At 42.1% G+C, this 18,227-nt stretch overlaps 1 protein-coding gene across 1 annotated transcript in view; it reads right to left on the minus strand.

The window, feature by feature from the left end:
* Positions 1–207: 207 nt before the first annotated feature.
* The window catches only part of LOC116695372 (inactive N-acetylated-alpha-linked acidic dipeptidase-like protein 2), a 483,781-nt gene continuing 465,761 nt past the window's right edge, over positions 208–18,227 (minus strand). The window contains exon 15 of the mRNA XM_032525593.1: positions 208–510. Coding sequence (XP_032381484.1) covers positions 264–510 — 247 coding nt within the window. The 3' untranslated portion in view covers positions 208–263. The remainder of the gene's footprint in view (positions 511–18,227) is intronic.

The raw sequence follows: 18,227 nt of genomic DNA on the forward strand, positions 1-18,227 counted from the left end.
CATTCATATTGTATTCATTGGTTCAATATCGGTTATTGAAAAAGTGAGGAATGATGGGAGTACATGGATGACACTATGGGGTGGGACTTTAAATCTGTTTTCTGTTGAGCCCTCTCAAAACTCATTGAGTGTTTGGGTTTTCTCTGATTCTTAACGATGTAAAATGAGTACGATTATGTTTTGGAAGAGGCTCAATTGTGTTTTAATATAAGCAATGTTGACTAGTGCATCCAAGCTGACTGACGGGTCCGTGTCAGCCCAGATCATATTGTGTCATTTGGGTAATTTTCAAACAAGTCCAAGCCAAAACACACCAGCCTCTCCGCCGAGCGGATGGCCCTGAGGATGAGAGACAGAGACTGGTTCAGGGTGCTGTGGCAAAGCACTTCCTTGTATGCAGAGTTGTGTTTGACTGCTTTGCTGGAGACGTTGCAATGCAGTACAGCTTCCTTTGAGAACCTGAGAATGGAAAACTGAGGAGTCTTCCCTGGAAGGTTGTATAACAGGTTCCTTTAGAGAGAGAGAGAGAGAGAGAGAGAGAGAGAGAGTGAATAACTTAGTTATATATCAATACAACACATTCTCACTACCATCTCGTAAAATACCGATGCTTGGTCAGGTGCCTTTGTCGTTTTTAATTTTTTTTTTTTGAATCTGTTTATTGATCCCCAATGGGTAAATTACAATTTACACTCTGTGTCCGCACTTTGTTAGTTATCACACACAGTCCTGAACTACACACACACACGCTCAGGATCTATACATGCACTAATGGAGAGATGTCAGAGTGAGTGGGCTGCCAGCCGAACCAGCGCCCTGAGCGGTCGGGGGGGTGCGATGCCTCGCTCAAGAGCACCTGGCAGTGCCCAGGAGGTGGGGACTTGAACCAGTGACCCTCCGGTTCCCAAACCAACTCCCTACGGACTGAGCTACTGCCACCCTACACGCTAAGAGTCTCCATTAGTCTCCTTTAGTGTCACATAACATGCTCTCCCTAAACCAGCTTGGTCGGGACTATTGGCGTCCCTTTAGACACGCTTGCTCAAGACTATTGGTGTCCCTTTTGACGCGCTTGGTCGCGACTATTGGCGTCCCTTTTGACGCTGTTAAGTTAAGGAAAATCCTGTGGGTGGGGTTACGGTTCCGAGACACGCGGGAATAACAGGCCACACGCAGGACACGAACCTGCTCTCCTGGCTGAAAGTCCTGTGTTTGACCCATCCACCGACCAGCCTCTTTACGTGGAATTTCCCCCTTACATACTACTCACTAAACCCAGTCTAGATGCTGTTCTCCTCAGTACGTTCTACATACACGCCAAAGGGCGCTTTTTTTGACGCATCAGACGCTGTCCAAACGTCCATATTTTACGCGTGAATGGGTAAACCTTATTATATTGGCATCGATATACTGTATGAGGCTGGATATTTTCTTAAACTTTGGATATCGTAATATCGTGATATGACAAAATTGTTGTTTTTCCTGGTTTTAAAGGCTGCATCACAGTACAGTGATGTCATAGTGTGAATTTACCAGACTTAGGCTGAATCCCATTTCTCTATCTCCACCCTTCCCCTTACCCCTAGCCCTTGGCCCTTGGCCCTTGGCCCTTGAAACCAAGTGGTAAGGGCTAGGGGTAAAAACATACCCCTATGAAATGGGACACCACTTGGTTACCCCCACCATATAGTATAGATCACAAACGTCCAAGATGCTGGAACACCTGTTCCAAGTGTGTCTATGTTGATGGGTTTTGACAAAAGTGTCATGCATTTATATATTTTATAGTTATTCTTCACTTTGGTGGTGCAGAGGCAGATGTTCTTATCTGTGTAGTACTTAGTTCTGTTTGCAATACACATGTGTATACACTCTGAACGATGTGTTCTATATCTGATCCAGTTATCACCGTTTTGAATGTCTTAGATGTTCATGAAAACTTTTTGTTAAGAAAAATCTTTCGTGCCCAATAAATTAAACATAACAGTCAAAACTATATTATATTACAGAACCATTATCAACTGTTAAAACCATAACTTACATGTCACACGCATAAAAAGGTTTCAAATGTGTAAGACTAAAAAAAGGCACACAAGACCACAAACAAACAAACTTCAGCTATTCTGATAATCCGGACCAGTCGGATTCCTGTTGGCCAGTAACCCTTCCCTCACATGTATTTCATCAGTGTCCCGTATCATAATCAACAACAATAAACAGGTGCTAGTCATATAATTAGAATATCATAGAAAGGTTTATGTCAGTAAATCCATTCAAAAAGTGAAATTTGTATATTATATTCATTCATCACACACAGAGTAATATATTTCAAATTTTCATTTCTTTTAATTGTGATGATTATTAAACTATTCTGATATTCCAGACCAGTCTGATGCCTGTTGGCCAGTAACCCTTCCCACACATTTCTTTCATCTGTGTCCCGTATCATAACCAACAACAATGTACAAGTGCATGAACAGGAATTCATTACAAATGATTGCAATTAAAAACACAGGATTTAAAAAACTTCTTCTTGTTTTCAGCCCGAAAGTGGATCAGCTGCTGTGTCCTCCTGTGTCCCTGTGTGTTACAGGACGGTATATATAAAGCCCGTATCAATGTCTCCAAAGCAAGTAGTGTTGTGCACTGATATCAAACGAAATTCTCTGCTAATGGTTAAAACTGTAGACATGTATACAGTCCATTCAAGGCAGAGAAATGCGTGGAAGGGGTAAGACAGAGAAATGAGATTAGGACTTAGTAGCTGTTTTAAAATTTGCCTTTACACACATTATATCCACATAACGGGTGATAATGTATCATAGCTTAAATTGTGTTAATATTGTGTGAAAGCACCAACAATCAACCATACAATATCGCCGCAATATCATAATTTGTATTTGGTCAAACATATCTTGATATTTGATTTTCTCCAATTCATCTCAATATTGCCCAGCTCTAAGTTCAAGCAGGATACAGTATGATCCCCCAACACCACCACCCTACCTGCCGGTGCAATAATTGAAGGCCACACGATTAGTTTATTACTATTATTATCATTGTCCATCTCTTTGTCTTCCTTTCACTCTGTTGTACCCACCGGCATGCACACAGAGCACATACGTAAACAGGGACATGCCGCTGGGGGTAGCAGAGCAGTCATTTGTAGGTCAGAAAGGCAGAGTCTGCAGAGCGTTGATCCCCTCTGGGCTGAAGTACATTGATTTCTCCTAAAGTGGCTGAACAGACTTAGAGAGTAAATGGAGTGATTCTTCATCTGTTAAGACACAGGTCGGGAGCTGTAGGGTGTGAAGGGACACTGACCTTCAGCACACAATTTAGAGTCAAAGTCAGAGTGCTGGTAAGATTCTGTATCTACACATCTATGACACCAGTGGGGCTAGTCCTGTAGGCAAAGGGGGTTTGGGTTATCATATTATCATATTTGTTCACAAAAATGACAGTGGACGATTGTCTTATACAGCACAATGTCCATGTTTACTTAGTCTTTATCGTCTGGGTTTGATTTTACCACAACATACTGTAGCTCATGATTGTAATGCTATGTGGCAGCCAACTCTCATAACTTAGAGTTGGCTGCCAGCATAAACACATAAGTCAGCAGTTGGCTTTTAAATGAGCGTGCAGTTTCAACTGTATTACCATACAATGATAAAATACCTCTGACAAAAATAGAACAACAGGCATTGATATAAAACTGAATCCATCAGCTGTAATGGACTGCCTATCTCAAAGCATAGACTGTTAAAATAATAGACGTAGCATCGTTGACGTCACCCTTTGGTTTGTGGGCGGCCGTTTTGAAGGCAAGAGAGTTTGCATTTTGGCTGTCGCCATCTTGGGCTTTGGATCCAGTAGTGACCATATTTGGACAAATGGGGAGAGCTGGGAAAAGATGATGCGTACAAGTCCGTGTTTTGTATGGTTTCAATGGGGCTGTGCTAAGCTAAACGCCAGAGTCACATATATTTTACCCTTCTGACGACAGTCATCCATCAGTTTTGCCAGTCGGTCAACAGAAGCGATAAACCTCCAGGTACTGGCGCCATTCATCCGTATCTGACTTTCTTTGAAGTTACCAGCTAACACTAGCTAAGTAAGTAAAACGATGAAGTGAAAACACACAATGAGAGGGTCAAGTTTATGATGAAAACACCCAAAAACATGTTCACGGATATTTTAATGTAAGCAGGGCAATAAGCATTGATATGCCTCCGTCATGATTGACAGATGGGCACCTTGCCACGCCCCTTCTCTATTTTAGACCCAGATGTTTCAGCTTGATCTCTTTTCAAGTCTCTGCTAGTTGGTTTAATGATTTTGAAAATGTGCCATATGATGCCATAACAACTGGTATTTTTTCATGTCATCACATGTAGTAATTTGTTGGAAAGTGCTCAAGCTATAAACAGGGTAATTCTCTCCAAATAATGGAGGATACAGAAGCTAAGAAACACCCGACATGAAGTGGAGGGTAGTTTGGCACCACTTTGTAAACCATGGAATGCACAACTCAGATATTATCCCATAAAAAGATTTAAAAAACATATATATGATTGAAGTGCCGTTTTGAAACAACAGAGCAAACATTTTGTGAAGATTCTAAGGAGACAACAAAAGGGGGTCTTGCACACCTTTTGTTTTCTCTTTTTCAAATCTTTGCTCTTTGCTCTGGTGTTTCAACACGGCAATTTAATGATAAAAGAGCCTCAGAAATGTAATCTTGTCTACCCATGTCCCCTAACCAACAGACTGTCATCCACCATCTGTCGGCATATCCAGTTGTAAAAGTGGTCCTTTTTTGAAGCACCTCAGAGTGTAGCCTACATAAAGACATCTGCTATCGATTGGCGTGGCTCTCTGCAGCCTCACATCCTCTCTTAATAGAGGCTGCCTCCTGCTCTGCAACACAACAAATTGGGTTTAAACTATGTCTGCTGCCCCAGGTGTCACTCACAGCTTCCATCCAACCCTGACAGCAGCATGGTGGGGCTGTGTGTGTTCTCTTTGTGAGAACCAAAGAAAGGTTTAGCTTCAAAGTAACAACATTTTGGCTTGCCCTTCCTTTTGCTACAGGAGATTTAAAGCCAATGGATTAAAATATAACTTGAGGAGCAGAAGTGGCTAACTTTTATGTCTTTATGTAATTTTATAAATTATTTATTTTGAATACTTTTTAGGGCTCTGTGTGTTTAGAATGTGGCCTGAGTTGAGTCGCCTGTGTGTGTGTGTGTGTTTTGTTATGGATAACTCATTGACTTTTATTTATGTCTGTGTGGTTCACTGACATGGCTGTTTTCTGTTTTCTAGAGATATTGTTTACTCTTGAAGTTGGTTAGTCAGTGAGCTCAGCCACTAACAGGTAATGTAAATGTAAATGTAAATGGACTGTTATGAACTGGAATGTAAATGGACTGGTACTCTTATATAGATTTGATTGATTTACAGAAGTTCTACAAATCTGAGTTTTCAAACAATGTTTTTGCCTTTATTGATAGTAATCTAATGTTATGTTAGTTTTTTTGTATGAGTGTAAGGGTGAGGACACCCTATATGCACCCTATATTTTAATTTTGAATCCTAAAATAAAAATAAAGTCCTGTTCTAACATATTCTAAATGATCTTATCAGTAAACTTTAAAAAGTAAACTACCTCTGCCAAGGCAAGCCCTATTACAAAATGTTAATGCAGTGTGCATTTTCCAGGTTGAACTCATTTTCTTTATTAAGACTATTAATTTGTCTTTTTTGGCCTTTCCTGAATAGGACAGCTAAAGGCAAGAAAGTGGGAGAGAGTGGGATGACATGCTCCAAAATTTGACGGCTTCTTCCTAGGCCCATACTGTACCTTTCCACCAAGTCTCCTGAAAATCGGGCCAGTGGTTTTTCACAGACAACCAAACCAACAAACAGGCCAACATATTTTTCACTGCCAGCGTGTCAAACAAGCGACATTGGTCAGGTTGCCTTGGCGTTTGTAACTGATGCAAAAGTCTCTTTTATCTTCTAGCCCTTTGGCGCATGTATAGACCGCTTGATGCCATTTCTTTTTGATGCTCTGGGCCGTGTCATATTGTTTCAGTGACACACGGGACAACAATGGGACATGAACCCCAGTCTCCAGTGTGAAAGTCCTGTGTTGTTTAACCAACCTGCTTATGCTGATTTACAGTCTTTCATACTACTTGCTACTGTTGGGAAGTAGATTTTTGCATTGGTATCTGACACTGAGATCCACTGAGTTGGGAGTGGAACCGGAAAACAGAACCTTCTTGGAGACAATACCATTGTTTAAAATGATTTACATAATGTGTAACATACACTGTGGTGTTCTAGGAAATTATTGATTGTTAGGTTGGGCAAGAATGCAGTTGTTGAACTTTACAGTTCTATAAGTCTCAGGGTACACAGCACTGATCCATCCATCCATCTTCATCTGCTTATCCGGGGTTGGGTCAGGGGAGCAACATTTCCAGCAACCCCAAACTTCCCTTTCCCGAGCCACTTTAACCAGCTCTGACTGGGGGACCCGAGGCATTCCCAGGCCAGATTGGAGATGTTATCCTTCCACAGGGACTTCCAAGAGGCCTCCTCCCAGCAGGATGTGCCTGGAACACATCCCAAAGGAGGCGCCCCAGGAGCATCCTTACCAGATGCCCAAACCACCTCAACTGGATAAGAGTAGTTATTATCTTGATTATTATTCCAGCGTCAGCAGCAACTGCATCTTTAAATTGAAATTTCCCCACCTAGACCACAAGCAGGTTTACACTGACATATCCAAACACCCTTTATGATAGTGAATGGGATTCTCTGGAAAGTGTTTCTCAGGCTTGGTTGGCAATTTGATGAAACGCAAGTATCACGCACATAACCACAACAAGACAAGTTATAGGCATACTTTTAAATGCTTTACTGCACTGCTTAGGTGTTTATGATGCTTAAAAATGTACCTTATGTTTTGTTGCCTTTTTAAACTGTCAAGGAAATCATTTGAAAAAACGTTCAGTGCTCTTAGTCTAATTGTCTTAGTTCTGTGAGGGAATGGTAACTTCCTTTATGAATGAGTGCTATTAAGCCTTAATGCTTTCCGAGCATGATGGAGCAGCTAATTTTACCTTGGATGCTAATGGCAGTCTAGGGCAATTAACATGTCTATTACTGCCATAAACTGTGAATAACACTGAACAGCAAAAGCCATTTATTCCGTAAGAATCTAGTTGAAAGGTAGACAGTTAAAGAGGTGTGGGGGAAGACAGAGTGTGTAGATATTGTGAGACGCTAAAATCAAATAGAGAACAAAAGTGTTATTAAGTAAAAACTCACGAACAGCTTCACTTTTGTATACATGAAGGTTCAAGAGACTTTGATGACTTACACATAAGTATTTAATTGTCTTGATTGAGAAGAAATTAAAGCATACAGTACAGTTTAACCAGGAGGTGTTAGCGTGCAGTAGTGTCCTCAACTCTGAGGGTCCGTGCCTTCTTCCAGATACATTACAGTATGTCCCCAAGCTGTCAAGTTTTTGTTATGCCAAGATATTGATGGCCCTGAAACACCATACTCACACCTACAGGCTAGTTCTGGGAAGTGTGGCAGGTCCCTTTAGCCTGTTTCCATGGATCTCCAAAAGGACAGTCCTAGAAAAAGCACTTCCTTGTAATGCAGCTGCCTAGACTCTGTGAGACTGTAGAGAAATAAACTTAGCCATAGTCAAACAGGTTTGGTTATTAGAGACTGGCAGACAATTCTTGGCCTGACCTGTAGTCTCGCATTGGCAGACCTTACTTCCCAGGATGGGAGATAAACGCTCTGGTTAATTTGCATTTCTTTAAAACAATCCCAATCGTCTTGGGTGGTGCTAAGCGACGGACAGAGCCACGGGACCTCTCCAAATCGAGAATTTGTTGTGGTGGAACATGTGTATGTTCAAAAGTTGTTTTAGAGTGCAACAGAAAACTCAGATTTGACAGAGTCTAGCTAGCTGTCTGGATTTACTCTGGAGATATCTGAGGAGCAGTTAGTCTGAGGAGCAGGAGGGCGGCTGTGGCTCACTGTTAGTGCAGTCGCCTGCCAATCAGAACCTTGGCAGTCAATCCCTGGCCCTGCAGTCCCATGTAAGAGCGTCCTTTGACAAGACACTGAAACTCGTTAAGACTAAGTGCTATCTACACTGTATATAGTTCTCATAAATCCACCAGTTAAAATGACAACCACGCTTTAATCTTCAATTCAATTCAATTCAATTCAATTTTATTTATAGTATCAATTCATAACAAGAATTATCTCAAGACACTTTACAGATAGACCACACTCCGGAATTTACAAGGACCCAACAGTTCTAGTTTCCTCCAGAGCAAGCAACAGTGCGACAGTGGCGAGGAAAAACTTCCTTTTAGGCAGAAACCTCGGTCAGACCCAGGCTCTTGGTAGGCGGTGTCTGACGGGCCGGTTGGGGTTAGAATGAAGAGTGGCAATAACAAAATAGAAAAAATTAGTAGTTTGTAGCAGTTCTTTGTGGTAGTTCATGGCATAGCAGGACGCTGTGCAGCATTACAAGGCACAGCAGGACGTAGCAGGACGTAGCAGGACGTAGCAGGACGTAGCAGGGCACCACAGTGTAGCAGTTGAACATGGCATCACAGAACGTGTAGCGGAACCATGGCAATAGCTGCTACCCTGATTTCGGAGCCTCTCTGATCCAAGGGAACATGCTGGGGAAAAAAGAACATAAGGACTCCGGGGAATGACTCCCCAGAAATAGGTTAGTAACAAGCATTTCTGGGACATGGATGCACATAAATGAAAAGATGGAGAGATAGAGGAGAGAGGAGCTCAGTGTATCAAAATAAGTCCCCAGCTGTCTAAAACTATTACAACAAAACCAAGAGAGACGAGGTAAAGAGAGCTCCAGCCCGGCCGGGCCAGAACTCTCCCCAACCGGATCGGGCTGTATGCCAAGTCTCCCTTTGGTTCTATTATATTCTTGATTATATGATAGATAAATCTGAAAACTATGTGACTAGCTACTACTCCCTAACAATATTCGATTCTATGCCCTAACTAGTGTATCAAAATAAGTCCCAAGCTGTCTAAAACTATTACAACAAAACCAAGAGAGACGAGGTAAAGAGAGCTCCAGCCCGGCCGGGCCAGAACTCTCCCCAACCGGATCGGGCTGTATGCCAAGTCTCCCTTTAGTTATATTATATGATAGATAAATCTGAAAACAATGTGACTAACTACTACTCCCTAACAATATTCGATTCTATGCCCTAACTATAAGCTTTATCAAAAAGGAAAGTCTTAAGCCTACTCTTAAATGTGGAGACGGTGTCTGCCTCCCGGACCCAAACTGGAACCTGGTTCCACAGGAGAGGAGCTTGATAGCTGAACGCTCTGGCTCCTGTTCTATTTTTAGAGACTCTAGGAACCACCAGTAACCCTGCATTCTGGGAGCGTAGTTCTCTCCCAGGGTTGTAAGGTACTATAAGCTCTTTAAGATAAGATGGAGCCTGACCATGAAGAGCTTTGTAGGTGAGAAGAAGGATTTTAAATTCTATTCTAAATTTTACAGGAAGCCAATGCAGAGAAGCTAAAACAGGAGAAACGTGATCTCTTTTCCTGGTTCCTGTCAGAACACGTGCCGCAGCATTCTGGATCAGCTGTAGAGTCTTTATGGATTTTTTCGAGCAGCCTGATAACAGAGAATTGCAGTAATCCAACCTAGAAGTAACAAATGCATGGACTAGTTTTTTCTGCATCATTTTTAGACAGGATAGTCCTGATTTTTGCAATATTAACGTAGGTGAAAAAAGGCGATCCTTGAAATTTGCTTTAAATGGGAATTAAAGGACATGTCCTGATCAAAGATGACTCCAAGATTCTTCATGTGGTGCTGGAGGCCAGGGTGATGCCATCCAGAGTAACTATATCTTTGGATAGTGCGTCACGAAGGTGCTTGGGTCCGAGAGCAATAACTTCAGTTTTATCGGAGTTTAACATTAGAAAATTACAGGTCATCCAGGTTTTAATATCTTGAAGGCACAGGCCAAATTGGCTAGTAACTTAGCAATGTTACCCGCAAGAAATTAATTCTTACCTGGATTTGGCAGGTTGGTAGGTGTCAAATTAAAGCCCTGATTACAACACAAAGAAGGAGGAAGGTAACGGACTTATGCCGAAAATAGTGACATCTGGCAAAATTACCGGCAGCACCTGAGAAATCCTCGAAAATGCTGCATTGTGAATATAGACAATCTACCTGTGACTTCTGAATGATGCATTGTTGTCTAACTGGGCTTTTACACCTGCCTTGTTTAGTTTGGTTGAATTGCGTTAGAGTTTGCTTTCCCCCTTGGTGCGGTTCGTTTGGGGAGGTATGAATGCAGCAATCACACACGGATCCGGACCAATCAAGCGTTCCAAGACCTCCTTAAAGAGGTGGTCTCATGAACCCTTTCAATAGAACTCGTTCGAAGAACGTGATCGGACCTCGAACCATACCAACCACTGTATGTGTACTCCGCAAGTCTGAGCAAAACGGCTCCTGTAGTCAGGTGTTGCAACTGTAGCAGCTTGGAGTGTTTCTCTCACAGAAACAGACTGGAATCAAGTTCACCGTCAGTCCCATCTCTGTTGTCAAACCAAGTTGGACACTACCATTCAAGGTCAGCTGTCCTCCAACTAAATGTGATTTGATATGATTAATTGTGTTTTTTTTTCTTTAGCTGGACAGTTTGACAAAAATAACTTCTCCAACTAATTTGGAGCTCTCACTTTCTTGTACGTCATGCACTGTGCAGAGCCAATGAATTACTGCTGTTCTGCACTGAAAGGCTGCTACTTGGAAAGAATTCAGACACTGTTGTGTGTAAATGATTCCCCTTTTCCCTTTTTTGTCAGAAGGAATAAATATGTGTTCACTGTGAAGCTCAAGTTTTATGTTACATTACTGCTGTTCTGCTCCATATGTAGAACAAGTTGAAAAATAAGTGGATGCACCCATTTCAAGATAGATGGCTGACAGGGGGATTTATATCATGGCTTCCACATTATAGGATTGCAAGTGATTTAGGGACTGTGTGAAAGTTATTAGGGCAGGCAGAGGGATCTAGAAGGGGCCTGGTTATGTATTTCTCCTTTTTGCGGGGACTAAATTTGTAGGTTTTTAGAATTATTATCATTGTCATGGAACCTTTGTCCTTCCCCTTTTTTACCCAAGTCATAGAAAGTTGGGCAGAGAGGGTGTTACCTCTCCTCAGATACTACCCAGACCCCTGAGAGGATGCTGCGCCATGCCAACTAACCTCCTTCCACGTTTGACCTAGGAGAGAGCTGCTATGCTTTCTTGTTGTTGTGTATTGGGTTGATCTTTGTTCGACATGTGTTTTGTTTCACAGAAATATCTGTCTCCATCTCTATGCTCAGCTAGAGAGTATAGGAAGGGGCCTACATGCTGGATTGTTGCATCATATTCTTTGTCAAATAGTTTTTACTCACATGTTTTAAAGGTATAGTTATAGTTAAAATAACATTTTCGCTAACTGCACCTTTAATTTGTGGTCTTTTTTAGTCTTCTTATATACTGTGAAAGGAGGTCCAGATGAAAAATGGTGGTGGTTTGAAGTTTTTATGAAAACAGAGAGCCCAAATCAGTTTTACATCTACTGTCACCCATGCAGTTAAAGCCTTCAAAATCAGATCCTGAAGTAAAAATAACACCTGTGCTACATCATCACCTGCAATGCACAACTAAAATTAACCCTGCTGTTGTCCTCGGGTCAATTTGACTTTTCAAACAAAGTACCGTGGATGGTTCTCTGCAACACTCTTCACAAGTAAAAACATAGTGTTGCCTACTTTCATTGATTCCACTACACACAGGACTAAAATATACACCACATGCTCAGGATCCACCAATCCCTCTCTACTTTGGTCCGTACAGGGGGACCTGAACCAGTGACCCGGTTGCTAACCCAACTCTGACGACTGGTGCTATTGCCACCCCTAATTCTTGTTTTGCTAATTTGCTAGACTCTATGTAATAATACTTAATTACATTTATTACATTTATATAGAGCTTTATCATAGACTACTCCCGATGTGTAGCACCCACCTGGTGATGCACGGTAGCCTTATACCCAGATCACGGTAGCCTTATAAGCCAGACACTAGGAGTGTCTAGGGATCACTCCTATGTGATGAAGCTTTGTGAACCAGTGGCTTTATTTTCAGAGCCCACTAGATGGCGATCTTGGTTTTAAGAGAATTCAGAGCGGCATCTAGTGGGCTCAGACAATAAAGACACTGGATTACTGCTCACCACATCAGCTTGTTAAAAAGGGAGGGAAACATATTTTTAGTGGTGGGGAAAAACAGAGCACCAGGAGAAAACCAACACAAACCCTACACGGTAAGCCCCAGGACAACCAGGGTTTAAACCCAGAACCTTCTTGCTGCAAGGCCACAGTGCTAACTATTGGGCCACCATATTGCTGATGGCTAATGAGCTTTATCGTGACTCTTTTAGGGCTTTATTTTGACCAACTGTGGGAAGTCTATACAAGACAGTAAAACAATAAAATCTATGTTAATTTTTTGAATAAATAAAAGCATGACAGTAAGCTATACATACTTGCCCTTAAGGATTCTGCATTTCAGTGTTGACCTTAGTGAAATTGAGTTTGACACCCATGCACCCTGTCGTCTCTTAACTCTCCTTGGTTTAGACAATAACGTATCAAGACAATAGAGTGGAATAATGCTCAATTCAGAACCTAACAGAATTTGCATTATACAAACCACTCACCACCACATGGTCATGTGCCTTCATGTCCCAGTGGCATGTCACTTCATCAAGACAAATCACTCAATATTATTTTCTTGCATTTTTTCATCATCATATTCCAGCAATCACTTCTAATCACTGCTTGACCTCCAATAACAACAGTACTTAAGTGTTTAACCAAGACCAAGAGGAGACTAATACTTCTCTAAAACACTTTTCAACAAAGTAACTGTTCAAGGTTCATTTGTCTTTTATGTCTCATTTCCACTGCATGGTTCGGCTCAGCTCAACTCAACTCACTTTTGGTACAAAGTGCTTTCCTTTATTTGGTTTCACACTGCATATAGCACCCCTTCAGCGACCCTCGCTGGATCCTTTCATTGGCAACAATGTCTGAACTCGGTCACTTGTACGGCATAGTGTACAAACTGTACTGCATAGTTTTACGGCTACAGATGTTCAGATAACAATACCAGTATTGAGAAAGCCTCTGATACTGACTAAAATGCTGGTTTCGGTATGGTCAAGTACTTGAGTTTATGCACCGATCCGATACCATATAATTTAGTCCTGAAGAAAATCTACTTTAAGTTAGGGTTAATGCCCAACGAGGTGTCCATTGTCAGGTCCATTGTCATTAATGGACACGGTGAGGCATAAACCTTCCAAGTTTATTAATACCTGACAATGGACACCTGGAAGGGCATTAACCCACTTATACCATAGTCACCATGCCAATAACATTAAAACATTACTTTGTAATGGTCACCCTACTATCTTCATGTGCAGCTTTTTCTTTTATGTGATGGGGAACATGCATTATGTGTATTTGTTTTTGCTGTCACTTGTAGATGTGATAGACTGTTTTATCTGAGGCCTGAGCTGGACCACGGATTGTTGCAGACTGACATTTGTAGATCATTATGAGTGGTTTGTTGTAGGCGGGGGTATAAAGGGACGAGTTTGTGACAATTTGGGATCAGCTGATTGATCGAGGAGAGAGCAGACTTCGGAGCTCAACGGGAGAGGCGGTCACGATTAGGAGGGCTCTGGTTTTTCGCAGGCCTGCCAGATGGATACACCGCGGGATAAATGGTTTACTTTTTCTCAGTGGATTATCAATTGGAAGACATTCTGGTCTACTGCATCCACCCTTCTTCTATCGGACTTGGCGAGGTCGCGTAAGTACCCGTCACCTCATATGACTGCGGCGTCTCGCCACGCTTCACCCGGCATTTTTTGTTTGTGTTTGTGGTTTGGTTTCAAAGGAGGAGGACGTTTTTTTATCCGGATAATTTCTGAACAGCGGGACATGGGTCTTTTTCTGGTGGAGGGTTTAGATGTGCGGGATTGTTTATGAATATGTTTGTATGAAGGAGTACGTTGTTTTGTTTTGCTTCATACACTTTGTGAAACTCAAATCTATGTTATTCTTCGTCAGTGGACAAGGTTATTACTGTCACTTAACGTATTTAAGGGGTTGTGGTGGATGAACATAGTTGCGGTTGATTGAGTAGCAGGGTAGGGTGAACACAACCTTTTTTATTAATATCATAGAGCCGCCCATTCCTTAATTTTAAGCGTTGTTATTTTCCTTTGCGGTGGTGTTTGGGAATTGTTACGATTGGTGGCCAGTATGGGGAATGGAGGATTTGATTGTGAATTGTGGGTTATGTTATTTGTGCCTGTGGTAGAATAGTGTGAACGCAGCCTGGGTTTCTCCTAATAATAATAAATAAAATAAAAAAAAATTATATATATTATAGGGTTGCAACCTCAAAGGCCCATTGGAGTGACTTATTCATAAGGCACCCTCACCAGCACATCTACATACAACACACAACACACACAGGCGCTATACAGAATAGACATAATCAAAGCGGCATCAGTGACATAACCTCTATGTTGGACTCCGTGTATCTAGATCCTCCTGACAGGGAAGAACAACGGCAGCCAGGAGATGAGGAGGAGGAAGCTGAGGCGGTTTTGATAGCAGCGCAGGTCCAAGAACTGCAGTTGAGGATGGAGGCCTTGGAGAATCGGGTCAAAGACACCATTGACAGCACACTCCATCGGGAGGAGGGTCTCAGAGCGGCCATTGAGACAGTGATGAAAGAGGCTAAGGAGTATATCGACACTAAGCTGCAGAGTTTTGATCAGGTGGTGGTGGCCTGCTTAAAACGCAGAGATAAGCAGTGGGGTGAAGACTTGGAAAAGACTCGGAATAAAATCCGTTCCTCTTGGAGGCCAGCCAGTTTCTCCATATCTGCAACTCTACAGTTGGCAAACCGGCATATATCTGAAGGGACATTTCCCTTCCAGCCTCTGCTGCGGCCACAGCCAAACCTCCTATTAGGATGGAGTTTCCCCAGTTTGGTGAGTCAAGGGATTCGGCTGACGTCACGGATTTCATTGAGTAGTGTGACAACTTTCTCACTCTAAGGCCACTGAGTGACATTGAACTATTAGGCACAGTCAACACTGTGCTTAAAGGGCCTGCACGGAGTTGGTGGTTAGCATCCCGCAACAACATATCCAATTGGGTAAGCTTCAAAAGAGTATTCCTTGAGGCTTTTCTGCCCACGGACTACCAGTCGGAGATTGAGGAGCAGCTTCGATCCCATGTGCAGTCGCCTAACCAGTGCCTCCGGGACTTTGCTTATGATCATCGAGCGCTCTGCCTGAAATGGAGACCAGACATGCCAGAAGACGAGATGGTGCGGCGCATACTTAGTGCATGTAACCCCCGGTTGGCGAGTGGGCTGCGGGGCATCGTGTTGACGGTGGACCAGATGGTCAAGGTGGGGTCCCTCATTAAAAAGGATTGGAGTAACTCCAAGCTTTATTGGAATCGAGTACAACAGTCCCAGGTTGCCGACCACTCTTCCAAGAAACCCAGCAAGAAGACTGAGCATGGTCAAGGCCAGGGGCAAGGTGCGAATGTGGCTTCGGTGCTAGGGATTCCTACTCTCCTGGTGGTGCCACTATCCATCCGAGGTGCCAGTGGTGATGCTGTCCTGGATTCGGGCTGTACGTACTCCCTCATGAGTGAAACCCTGTGGAACCAGGTCAAGAAGGCAGGAGAGACACTAAGTCTGAGCGTCATTCCAAAGTTTTATCATGGCCAATGGGCAGGAGAGTCGGCCTTTAGGGATGACCACCCTGCTCCTTTCCTATCACGATGCCCACGTCACCGTCAACATACACATACTCAGCGCCAATCAACTTTGCATGCCTTTGCTGCTTGGATTGGACTTAATTTTAAGCGTTGTACTTTTCCTTTGCGGTGGTGTTTGGGAATTGTTACAACTTTATATTATAATTAGATTAATAATCTTTTTTTTTTACACAGTGGTATCAGATTGATACTCAGGTATTATAATTGGTTTCAGGAAGAAAAAAATAGTATGAAATATTTCTATTAACGTTTTTTGTTAATCTGAGATATTTGCAGTTGCTGTTGAAAGTAGCTTGTCTATGTGGTGCAGGAGGACCCGTGTCAGCCAGTGACGGTTCTCTCAAACCAATCAGTGGTGTGCACAATTTACACTCCACCTTCTAGTTTCAGATTAGCTCGCTTAGAAACCTTGACTGAGGTTATCAGATACTATCTACAACTCTTGCTTATCTAAAACCGAAAAAAAGAGCAAGTCTAGTTCAGTATAACTGTGCCGTGCAATGGAAATGCATCATTAGATGGAAAGTCAGACATAAGACAAGAAACGCCTTTTTTCAACAAGGTTTGCTAATATGAGTGTTCCATGATGGATTTAGTAAACCTGTTATTATTTTTTTTTCTTCTAAATTGCTCATTTCAACCTGATAAAATTCACCTGTTCAGGAGTCAATGTGCGTTTGTTAGATTTTATCTTTAGCAGAGCTGTACTATGAACAAAATAAAAAGACAATGGTTTAACCCTTGTGTTGTCTTCCTGTGCAAATCAACACTTTTGTTGACACTTTTTATCATTGTTTTTGTAACTTTTTCTTACGTTTTTGTCCCTTTTTTCAACACTTTGACTATTTTTTCAAGGACTGTATGTTGATGGATCATCCCAGACTGGAATACTTTTACTCAATACTATTTCAAAATCGCTTCAATTGTTTTTCAAATGCTATAAAATTGAATAAGACACCCCAAAATTAATCAAAGTAGAGATTTGTACTTGCCAAAGAGCGTTGTGTGGAATCAATCATGTTATTTTGGGTAATCAAAAAGATAACTGATGAGAACTGATATAGGAAAATGGGTCAATTTGACCTGAGGACAACATGAGGGTTGACATGAAAAGTATAATGTGTAGTAAGTATTGTTTACTTTGAATAAACACACAGTAAAGAAGAAACAGGAATAAAGAGGAATAAAACATAATTTTCTGATTGTTTCACAGTGTTTACGTTATGAAGCACAAATAAAGAAATCTACATAAGGGTCCCACATTGCCAGATTTTGTGTAAATGCAAAGTTTCATCGTGTGTGTGTGAGTGTGTGTGTGTGTGTGTGTGTGTGTGTGTGTGTGTGTGTGTGGTGTGTGTGTGTGTGTGATGGTCAGTGTAATGTTTAGCCCCATAGTGGAAGAAGGAGAAATGGACTCTGGAGTTCTCCACCTAGTGACTTGATTTATTTCTTCAGCCGTCACAAGGAATTGCAGCATTGCCAGAATGAGTTATTGAAAATAATAGAAAATAAACAAAACATGAAACTAAATACTAACTATTGAAATTACTATCACCAACTAATATCAAACAAAATAATAAAAAGGCTAAATCGGGCCCGGACTGTTGGGCCCTAGCAACGCACTCTTACTGGCCAAAGTGGTTCTCCTCCAGAGGAGCCTCAGCCTCCTTCCTTTATAGCAGAAGCCCCTCCTACAGACAAACCAAAGTTAATTGGAAATCAATCAAACCCTATTGTGTTACTTCAGCATTCCCAAACCTTTATGGCTACATGACTACACGCTCTATCAACGATAACATCAAAATGAATGTTACATGCTGAACAAGTTCTCACAACAAAACTCTAGACATTCTGTACACCCCTCTGGACTGGCTGACACTTGGGCCATTCCAGATCTTCCCCTCTATAGTTAGGCTCGTTCGAGATGAACTGCGCCTCGCCTGTAAAGTGGACGAGAGCAGGCGGCAGCAGCGGGGGGCGGTGACAAAAAGCTGCGGTAAAGTCGGACAGTTTCCAGCCGATTCCAGCCGCCTTCAGGCTGAACAGGAAGTGATGAAAACACTGTGGTGCGATTCCGATTTAACAAAATATAATCAGACCCACACATCAGCTGGTACACAGTCTCCAGTTGTTTTAATTATGACAGAGTAGCTGGCAAAGTGCTCTACATGCGACCTGTTGCTGATTTTAATGAACAGACTGGAGATGATCCGTGATCTGAACGGATTTAGTCTC

This window comes from Etheostoma spectabile, chromosome 9, assembly GCF_008692095.1.
Source record: "Etheostoma spectabile isolate EspeVRDwgs_2016 chromosome 9, UIUC_Espe_1.0, whole genome shotgun sequence".
Taxonomy (NCBI): Eukaryota; Metazoa; Chordata; class Actinopteri; order Perciformes; family Percidae; genus Etheostoma; species Etheostoma spectabile.